Source organism: Octopus bimaculoides, chromosome 6 (assembly GCF_046866305.1).
Source record: "Octopus bimaculoides isolate indiv1 chromosome 6, ASM4686630v1, whole genome shotgun sequence".
Classification (NCBI taxonomy): Eukaryota; Metazoa; Mollusca; class Cephalopoda; order Octopoda; family Octopodidae; genus Octopus; species Octopus bimaculoides.
This window is the reverse complement of record NC_142933.1, coordinates 245,858-257,585: the sequence shown is the minus strand read 5'-3', so window position 1 is coordinate 257,585 and position 11,728 is coordinate 245,858. Positions and strand designations below refer to the sequence as shown.

At 38.4% G+C, this 11,728-nt stretch overlaps 1 protein-coding gene across 13 annotated transcripts in view; it reads left to right on the top strand.

Moving 5' to 3' along the window:
• Nucleotides 1-338: 338 nt before the first annotated feature.
• The window catches only part of LOC106872207 (phosphatidylinositol 4-kinase alpha), a 134,454-nt gene continuing 123,064 nt past the window's right edge, over nucleotides 339-11,728 (top strand). For all 13 annotated transcript variants that reach the window (XM_089353322.1, XM_089353319.1, XM_089353318.1 and 10 more), the window contains exon 1: nucleotides 339-464. In XM_089353322.1, coding sequence (XP_089209448.1) covers nucleotides 372-464 — 93 coding nt within the window. In that variant the 5' untranslated portion in view covers nucleotides 339-371. The remainder of the gene's footprint in view (nucleotides 465-11,728) is intronic.

Here is an 11,728-nt window from a genome sequence, read left to right as displayed (position 1 = left end):
ATTAGTGAAATTAACATTGGGTAAAAACTGATATTGAGGTGATGATGATTGGAGTGAGAAAGAGAGAGAGAGGAAGAAAGAGAGTTAAAGAGAGACAGAAAGAGAGAGATAGTGAAAGAGCGAGAGAGGAACAAAGAGAGAGTGAGAGAGTGGCAGAAAAAAAAAGAGGCGTATTAAAGGGGGGTAATTTTGTTCATTTGCTTCATTGGTAGAAAGCATGAAGTTGGAATTAAAGTGGGAGGAATCGCAATTAGATAGAGTAATTGAGAAATAGGGAGGTAGCGTGAGTAAAGAAAGCAGCGTATTAGAGGAAATAGAAAGAGAGAAAGAAGAAAGCTGGCTCTAGTTGTTGGCAGAGGAGGAGTGTCATCATGGCAGCGCTGGAGCAATGGTGTTTATATTCCAAAATGCTGCAACAGTTAGCTTATACTTTAGCATCCATGAAGCCGACTCCATGGGAAAAGGTTAGTATTTAAAATCAAACTAAGCTGTTTGTGTTTATTTCTGCTCCCATCTGTCATTCTAGATCTTATTTTGCTTTAATCCGTGTCAGACACTCTTACACATCCATACAACTGCCGCCGGTCTTTGACCGATCACTTTTACCACCCACTTTTCTTTCTGTATATATATACTCCGGTATATATATATATATATATATATATATATATATATATATACACACGTATGTATAGATGTGTGTGTGTCCCTTTATTATATGCTTAAATCGTGACTAGTATATTACATATTTCTGTTTGCATTTGTCAAAATTCTGTCTGTCTTGTAATTATGAGAGACTTCGGACCTACGACTCGTCACACTCAGTTTACCATGATACGAATTCGATTAAGTGACCACCTTCTTTCTTACGGGTGATTGTCTCAATACTTGTGTTTGTTTGTCTGGTCTTTTTATCCCCCTCTCTGTCTGATTAGATATTATTGATCTCTGAGAGATATATCGCCTTACTCGAAGACAATACAAACTCACAGAATATAGTCAAAAACCACAAACCGCACATCTGACACGATTATATTCATCATAATCCACCTTACTAATTGCGTAGACGTGTGCAAGGTTTCTCTTGTGTTTAAGGTGTGTGCGTATATAATGCGTTGGTTGGATACACTTTAGCATACGCATAGTTAAACACTATAGTTTGCATTGATACACATTTTCCTCAAACATTTTTAAACACACACACACACACTCTCTTTCTTCCTTCAATATATATATAATAATATTAGGGACAAAATCCAAAATTACAGGCGTATGTACTTGGGGTGTGTGTGTGTTGTATACAGACAGAAGTATGCGCCTTATTAGTATATTTGTACTACTGCATCTTACCTATACAGATACATATGCACCCACGTCTCTGTGCTCTGCTCTGTGTAATACACACATGCATATAGTCATAGACACTCTAGTCTTACTGCATTTAATGCACATCCAACTTTCTACATTGACACAAATGTACAAATTCACACGTACACAAGCACTCTTACTCCCCATATCTATCTATCTATCTATCTATCTATCCACACACACTTTCTATTAAGTTAATATTTTCTAATTTAATTTGTATATAACTAATTTTCTAAATATTATTCCAAATTTTCTTTATTCTGTTCCCCCTCGTTCCTAACACCCCAAGTACATACGCCTGTTGAGAGAATCTCATTCAATAGTCTTTTTCATTGCTGTAATAAAACTCCACACTTAAGCCAAAACGCGTTGGCAAGGTTTCGCTTTTTCTAGTTGCCTCCTCCCACAAACTTCAATTCGATGTCTATTTAATTGTTCTTTCATTTATTCTCTTCCATCTAGGTTTTACTCCGATGATTTATTTGGCGTATTTCATACTGATTGAATTGTTTTGAACAATCGTTTTATTATTTTTGAGGCGAGAAGACTTAAATCCTGTTTGTTACATTTTGTGTGTGTGATGTTTCTCTCCCTCTGTGCCTGCGCGTGTTTGTGTGTATACATGTATGTGTCTGTGATTTTTACCTCGACTGCATCCGATCGAAATGACCAACTGTAATCACACTTAACTTCACAATCATTGATCCCTCCCCACCCCACACGTCTTGTCCTTTTTACTGTTTCTACAACAATCGCTTTCTCTATTCACCTGTTGGTAGTCAGTGTATAAAACCTGCATCAAAATCTTCGAATATCAAATGATTTTCTCTTCTCACCTTCTCGGATCGTCACATTTTCTTTGTCTTCTCAATTGTCACACCCTAACAATCCTCTTGATGTGTTTGTCATAATTCCCCTCTCCGTTTCTTACCGACACATCTCATCCTCAACAATATAAAACCAACCTAAAACCACTTTTAATTCTCTCTCATCCGCTTCCTCCAGACTTTTGGAAAGACGAAACGAGTCAGCGCGATAACCTCTTCCTGATCGTTCGATCTACCGAAAATATTAGTTAAATTTCCCCCAAACCCTACCGTACTGTCTTAAAATAAACGAAGATACATTGGTCTCTGTCGTGTTTCTTATTCAAATAAAACAAAACCAGTGGAGAGCCATATCTTTTATCGAAGATTTGCTTGCTCAGAGCTGACCCTGGGTTAAAAGCCACGTTAGATAATGTAGACGAGTGTTGTGCCTGAATAAAATCTAGAATGGTCATAGATGTCAGGATTTTATCATATGGATGTGTTTAGCTCATACTGCTAACAACAATAACACAGACGAGAACAGTTGTTCTTTTTCTGTTAATTCTTGCCACTTTATATCTTGATAGGTGTACTTACTATAACAGAGAATTTGTCGCATTAAAGGTCAAGGTATTCTAAACAAGCTTTATCATTCTCTAAGCTGGCAGCATTTTTTTAATTCTCTATTTTCTATTAATATCCGTCGGTTGAGCTCGTTGACAACTATCACTAATCATGTCATCCTCATAGATCGGAGGGTTTAACAACAAAAAAAGGTATTGGAAGATAAAAAATGAAGTCGATTCTAGTACAATTCGAACTCACAATGTAGTGGGACAAAATTTTTCTATTCTATTGTCAAAACAAGTGTTTCCTATAATCCAAAAGGACAACTTCTTAGGCTCTGCCAATCACCCTCTCTTTCAATGATGTCATAAAAATATTTACACAAATTTCTTCGTTCTCTAAGAGACCATCAATATGGTTTCCTTAGAGTCAGCTCAAATCTTGCTATCGCATCGTTCTTACCACTTGTTTAACACACTGGAAATATTTTGCATTGACCAAGCTTTCGACTGTATCTATCAGAGAAATTTGCTGGCAAAACTGTCCATAAGCAGCGCCTCCAGCCTCTCATCTCTTGGACAGATCTCCTATGAGAACAATCCATTGTAGTATGGTTCTTTTTTGTCCTCCGTACTCTCCATTCCATACATTTTTGCTGCTGTTTTCATTTTTTATCAGAGATTTGCTCGATCAGGTTTGACCGTGGACAACAACAACAAAACATTATATAATGTAGTCCGAGATACACGTAATAGTAATAATAATCTTTCCTACTTTAGGTGCAAGTGGGGTGGATGGGGTGAAAAGGAATTAGTCGATTACATCGACCCCCCCAACACTCAGCTGGTACGTATTTCATTGGGGCCGAAAGGATGAAAGGCGAAGTCGACCTCTGCGGGATTTGAACTCAGAACAGAATGAACCAGTCGAAATGCTTATTCGCCGCCTTGTAATAGTTTCAAATTTCGGCACAAGGCCAGCAATTTTAGGAGAAGAGATAAATCGATTACATCATTTTTCGTACTTGACTGGTTCTTCATCAATCCCGAAAGAACGAAAAGTAAAGTCAACCTGGGTGGAATAATGATAATGGTTTCAAATTTTGGCACAAGGCTTGCAAGTTCGGAGGAGGGGATAAACATTGTGTCCGGGGTGTTAACGATTCTGCCGGCTCGCCACCTAAATAATGATAATAATACTAATACTACTACTACTACTAATAATAATAGGGCTACAGCAAATATTCTGCTCAATACCACAGATTTGCTTGTCAGTTGCTTGACCTTAACCAGTTGAGCATGTCCCTTGGTGGCTGACGATATGTGCATCTCTGATGACGAGCAGAAGTAGTAGGGGAGCATCACAGCCATGTGTTGAGAGGAATTCTTTGGGGTTTGAATAATTCACCTTTGGAAACATGGGTGTTTTGCTCAACATCCTTAAACAAACCTTATTCAGGGACCTTTTGAGCGGGATGGGCTACCCGACCTGAAGAAAATTCTAACTGGGCCCCACCTGCGAGGTCATGCGCTGTTTATCTTGATATGGCATCACCATGTCGTGCACATATGTTTGTGATGCATGTGCCTGGTGTACCCTTATCAGACGGGTAGTCATGATGGGTATAATGGGCTTTGTATATTTTACCCCAGTGTCACTTTGATAGCATGCACTGCTCTCTCACTCAATAATAATAATAATAATAATAATAATAAAGAAGCTAGTCACTAGAAAGACGGTCTGCTGGATCATAAGACTTACCTGGGATTAAGCAACCTTTTTACGTACCCCAAACACCATTTGTTAGACTTTTGGGGTAGAAATGACCCAGTCTCTTTCCACTGCATAAAGCCACAGTTGTTATCAAAGATCGGCCTTGTTCTCAAGAAAATCAAGCAAACGCCAGAACGTAAAGCGAGCCGGTTGTGATTAATCTTTATATTTTGTATCTTTTCATTTGTCTTGCTTGTTTACGTTCTGGCGTTTGCTGAATTTTCTTGAGAACAATCTTTTCTTAGTGGTCAGACCATAGGTGGTTTACATCTAGCATAATGGATGTCTACTTAGTGGTCATCCCTCTTACATGTATGTAATATAATTTTTCTGAATCTTCAGATTTTTCAATATGCTTAGGCCACTGGTTTTAAATTGATATTAATCAAATTAATATTCAAATTTTCACCCTTATTATATATATATATATATATATATATATAACATTGATAAAATTACATTCCAAATGCTAGGCGGCATTCTCTCTAGGGCCAGAAAATATTGATCAGCCCTTGTCTGTTGTCGATCCTCTGCAACATGGAAGTACGATCATAATGGAGTATTGCTGACATATCTGGGACTGGCTGATGTTACTAAACTCGTTATCACCTAAAAGAAGGGCATTTTGTTGTTTGGTAAATACTCCCTCGCCAACATAACCAGAATTGAAGATTTAAGACAAACCATATCACTTCTGTCATCCGAACCAAAGGACTCAGACTGCTTGGCCACATTAAGCGAATGGTTTGTGGCATCAACAAGATCTGTTTGGAAGACAGAAGTGATGGAAAGAGAAACAGAGGGCCGGCAACCTAAGAGATGGAGAGATAACATCATAACATAGGTCTTGACATAGTTTCTTTGAATGCTCTTGCCACAAAGATTGAATGCTATAGAAGCGACTCTCATGTTGGTGCGCATTCTGTCGCAGGCGGAGATAGCGGGAAATGATGACCATATTAGGACCACTAGTCACAGCCCCACCTCCCACCTCTGTTCGTTCTACTGTAACGACCTCTGATCCTCAAAAGTAGCAACCTGCACATCACCTCTCTCCAAGTTCAGCCCTTGCACTTAACTCTCTTCCTCTGTTCATCATCTTTGCTGGCTATCGCCTTCCTGCTCCATGTTGCAACCTTCCTCTGGGCATCTCTACCTGTCCGTAGTCGACGACCCGCCATAGAAGTAAAACATTGATCCATTTCGCCAGTGTGTGAGGGCCTAAAAAGGGCCATGTGCATTCTCTCGCCATCACTCTTCCGTTTCCCTCTCTACTAAATATATAATGAAGGGGAGATGTAGTTTACAGCCCGTGTGTTTCTGCTGTCTCCCAACGATCTCTCTTTTCGATAATAATGGTCTCTAAAACAAAAACAAAGTTAACATCTTTGAGTGGGCATATATACACACATCATCTTTAGTATTTCAATATTGACCAACTAAGGCAGCGAGCTGGCAGAATCGTTAGCACGCCGGGCGAAATGCTAAGCGGCATTTCGTCTGTCATTACGTTCTGAGTTCAAATTCCACCGAGGTCGACTCTGCCTTTTATCCTTTTGGGGTCTATAAAATAAGTACCAGTTACGCTGAAGTACTAGGGTCGATATAATCGACTTCCCCTCCCCGCCATATTCCTGGCCTTATGTCAAAATTTAAAATCGATATTATTTATATTGTAGAACCTGAACATATTTTCATTTTCCCGGGTTAAAGACTGCAAACTACCTTTCCCTGTCGCTCTACCGATTCTACCAACTCCTTTCGACCACAGCTAAATCTCTAACTCTCCTCTTCAGCATGTGAAAGATAAACAAGAACTTCCATTGCCATACTGCGCAAGGCGTATGCACACTGTGTACACGTGTTTCTGCATATGCATAAATCGTTAAATCCAGTATTGGTGCAACACCAAGTGTGTTTGTACATGTATGCTAATTGACAAACAGAAGGCTAGTCATGCATACATTAATATATTTTCATTCTTTGGTTGCGGTAGTTATGTAAATGTGTCGCACTTGTTTGACTATTTGTGTCTGTATTGAGAAGATATGGGCGCCCACTTGAGGAATATATAAATCTATAAAGTGTTGTACTTCAGTTTTGTGGACGGTTCCGCTCGCCTTCCTGATGCTGCATGGTTAAAGCTTTCAGCTCACCACTTCCTGTTGTCGCTCCATAATAGATGTCAGGCATTGTGTTACATAAATGAAACTCACCTTTACTCTCTTGTCTAATCATTTTGGCCATCCTTTATATATCATTATATCAGGCGGCGAGCTGGCAGAATGGTTAATTCGTCGGGCAAAATGCTTGGCAGCAAATCTGCTAGCCCTTTGCGTTCTGAGCTTAAATCCTGTTGAGCTTTTCTTTGCCTTCCATTCTTTCTAAGTCGCTAAAATGAAAGTACCAGTCGAGTACCACTGGTGTCGATGTAATTGACTAACCGCTTCGTAAAATTGCAGGCCCTTCATTATTATATATGTATATATATATATATATATATATATATATATATATATATATATATAACTTACTGATGTCCTGTACCCATATATGCATGTATATATACATATATATGTATGTACATATATGTATGCATATATATATATATATATATATATATATATATATATATATATATATATATATATGTGTGTGTGTGTGTGTGTACGTGTACATATATTAACTTGTGTGTTTTTACGGGGCGTACAAATACGGAGATTTGCGTGTGGGTGCGGAGTAGAACCACTTGGGAAAGGTGAAACTTCTAAATCGAACTCCTACGGTCTTGTGGGTTCTTTTTATTATTGAAGAAGCCCAGAAGATCCTGTGATACAAAGCCTGCGGTAGAAATAGTTGCTAGTCATATTTTTTTACGGATATTTAACTAGAGATACTTAGAGAGTGGTTGGTGTGTATAGGTGTCGTACAAGAGTGTATGACACTATAATCCACTGATAGACATGTACGGCCTTTCTGAGACGACTATCATTTGATATGATTAATTAATCATATATACATAGTAAAGGTTTTGTGTAAATATATATGTGGAATTCCTTGACTTCGTTGTCTTTCCATTTTTTTTTCTTTTTATTATTAGAGATCAGTTATTGGTCTCTAATAGTGACTTGTTTCCAGTTTCACAAACCATTATGGCAAAACTTCCGCCCATCCCCACCAAAAACTACCCTTAAAAAAATTTTTTTTTTCGACACAAACCTTCGTTTTCGGCTACGGGGAATACGAATCTGCAAAAAAATTGGCAAAAATCGAAATTTCTAAATTAACACCCCCACTCCCATTTCCTTTATTTTCCACTTTTTTCAGAATTTTTTTTTTCAAAATATGCAGAAAAATACGGAGATTATGATTTAAAAAAAAAATTTCCAAAAATTTCCAAAAATTTTTTTTAAGAATTTTATTTTCTAAATATGCGGAAAAATTCGAACAAAAATTCGGACAAAAATTTCAAAACATTTCTAGGGTTTTAGGGTTAGGGCTAGGGTTTTAGGGTTAGTGTTGGGGAAAAAAGTCAAAATTGAAGAAGTTTGGGGGAAAGGGGGTGAAAAATTTGACAATGCCAATTTTTTTGCAATTTTCCGGAACCTCCGTTTCCGAAAACGGGGATTTTTTATAAAAAATTTAAAAAAAGAAACCAATTTGGGAGAAAATGAGGTGGCGGGGACGGGCGGAAGTCTTTCCACCATTTTTACACTCGACGAATCATCGATGAAGAACCCACTGCACCAGTCGTGGGTAAACTGTGGCCCTCAGGACTTTCTGAATAGTACGGCAAATGAAAAATTACCTTGAATTTTATTTTAGTAGTACGGCTTGCTTAATGATGGGCCATATCTCATGCGGCCCGCATTCCGAAAAAGGCCGCCCTAATCTGTTCAACACAGTCGTCCAGACAACTAAAAATAGCAGCCAAATCTCTCCCAAATCACACCTTACTACCATTCAAAAAAAGAAAAAAAAACAAAAAAAAAAAACACAAACACCCTCCCTGCTTAATGTGACTGTGATAAAAAAGACGGGATGATCACAACTGGCACGCCCCTTTGATCATAATTCTCCTCAATGACGACGGACTGTTGCCGAAACATTCTATTAAACAAAATAACAACTAACATGAAAGACCCTGCCTAAATCGTTATATATTTTAGTGTTATGCAAAAGAGTTAAAAATGTATTCTCCGCGTGCTCGAGTGGTCATCGTAGTTGTTTAACCACAGGCCATAGGTGCGGCCTAAGTAGAGTTATGATCGGTTTCAGTCGTGTGCATTAAGGTATTTTAGTTATTTCATGACTGACACATGAGTACACTTGCGTATTTTTGCGAACACACAATCGTACAAAGACAATGTATAAGCGCATTTACACGCGCATGCTAATACGATCGTATAAACGCATGCAAAACACGCCCACACATGCGTACAACCTGATGCACACACTCCCACACATACTAAACAAAGAGTCGGCCTAATTGTCAATACTGATCCCTGCTGGTGTTGGAGATCTATGTGGCTAACGAAGCGGGTTGGTAAACACCTGAGACGATTTTGAGCATTAAGGGAACTGAAATTATTTGCAAACTGAATCTAGAAGAGCATGGCTAATTTAAGGCTAAAAATCACTAATTTCCAACCAAATACCGATGCTATATCAATTAGTATTCACCAAATACATATTTCACATTAAATATTCTGGTTATATCAATATAACAGGACTGAATTTTTATTGTTCTTTATTATTTTCTTAAAGCGGCAGTGACACAAAAATATAAAAAAATATTGTTAAGTGAAGAAAATAGTTTTATTATGCTTTTTAAAAAATTCTTTTCTAGAAATTTGCACGATGCGGGGTCGATAAATTATCAACGATTCCAGCCCTGTTTTAAACGCATGCATACCTAGAAACACCTCTCATTTAATCCCTGGTACATAAATTGCACGTGTACACTCGTACATATAAATTCATACATACCTAGATACATAAATTTGTGTGCGCACCCACACGCACAATATAACACACACGAGTAGCGTCTCACATACTAATGAATTGTGGGTTTTACAACTGACGTTCCTATTTTTATGTAAATAATAATTTTATGTAACTTTCTAGATTTCCATACCAGCATTTATTTAGCTCATTATTTCCTTTTAATTATTGTTATTAACAATAACCAGGAGCTAATTTTTCAATTCTTCAGTTTTATTTATGCACGTTTGTTTTTTCTTCCCTTCCCATTGTGTAAAGAGCGAAACGGCCTACAATATACATGAATGTCATTTATTATCCATAAGAACAGATAGGATAAATGGTTGACTAATGAGCTCCATGTGGGCATTTGGCCAACATTTTGTCATTGCTCTTGGCCTGTTTGTAGTTGTGATTTCTACGTTTAGTTCACAGCCCTATTGTTATTAAGACGGACAAAATTTATTTAACTCAATTGCCATTTTTCTTCTTTTTTTTTTTTAAATACTTTTATCAGTCCTGTAGAGTACAATGATAAATGGGATGTTGGCAAGATTTAAACTTCGAAAACTCTATGTATTAAAGATTTTTTTTTAATAAGAAAAATAAGTTAATTTAATAAGCAAGCAAGCTATGACAACAATTCCAACGAAAGAAATATAAGTTAACCTGGATTTTTGTTAGATTCGAACATTTTGACCCAGAAACACCCTTTGTTCCTAGTTTACTTTATGTAACATCATCGTCGTTTTAATATTTGCATGGAAGATTGGAAATGAACAACATCGCTTATATGGCGGTGATGCTTCTTTACAACCATCACGTGATGTCAAGGCACATCCGTTCCCTAATCCATCCACCCATCCATACGACGTGTATGTATGTATACGATGACGTATGTATACACATTCATACACTATTATGTCATCTTTATCATTGTTTAATGTCCATGTTACATGCTGGCGTAGGCTGGGAAGTTTGACGGGAGACCAATGTGTCCCAGGACTGCATCAAGTTCATGGTTTTTATGGCTGGATGCTTTTCCTAATGTCAGCCACTAAACATCATGGACTGGGTGCTGTCTTTGTGCTACCTGCCTTGCTGAGGTTGCCATGCAGTTCACAGGACTACAAGCCCTGGGAGAGGTGAGGGGTCAGCTTCACATTAGGGGACAAGGGATTACTATGAGAGGTGGGTAATGCTTCACATTAGGGGACAAGGGATTACTATGAGAGGTGGGTAATGCTTCACATTAGGGGACAAGGGGATTACTATGAGAGATGGGTGATGCTTCACATTAGGGGACAAGGATTACTATGAGAGGTGGGTGATGGAGCAGTTTCCTGTAGAGGGATCTGCATAGCTACTCACATCTAGTAAGGTAAAGGGTGGGGAGAGAAAGAGAAAAGGATCAGTAGGAGCTGCGAGACAAAGATAACAGTGATAAGGGACCCATGTGGCTCCACAAGACTATTTTCTCTGCTAACCTTCCTGTGATACCACTACAACTCTTATGTGTCTAAACCTTGCACTGGGTCCAATATATGGAGTTTTTACCAACACCCTTCTTACATATCAAGCAGGGCCATTTCCCTGAAGGGACTTGTGATTTGTCTGTTTTCCTACTTACTAGGACTTTGGTTATTGCTAAATTAACTCTAAGGTCCTTAGATTCCAGGCCTTGCTTCCACACCTGAAATTTCTTCTCTAGGTTAGGTAGTGATTCAGCTGGGTCATCAGTATAGTGGAGCTCCCAGGGACAGCCAATCTTGAATTCCTCTGTTAGGGCCTGGAGGAATAAAATAAACAAGACGGGGCTGAGGACCAATCCTTGGTGAACTTTATTTGTACACTGAATTCATTGTTAGGCTTGTTGCCAGCCCTCACCTTACTGACAGCATCCCTGTACATGATTTGTACAGCTCTCACCAACCACTCATCTATCCCTAACTTCTGCATTGACCACCAGATATGGGGGTGGGGTCCCTGTCAAAGGCTCTCTCTATGTCAAAAAAAGCTAAGTACAGGGGTTAATTTTTGGCTAAATACTTCCCCTACAGTTGCCTAACCAGGAATATAGCATCAGTTGTGCTCCTGCCTGGCACAGATCTGAACTGCATCTCATCTACACTCACACTTTTCCTAATTAATTGAGTTATGACCCTTTCTGTGACTTTCATCCCCTGGTCTCGCAATTTGATTCCTCTGCAATTATTTCTGTCTAAGGC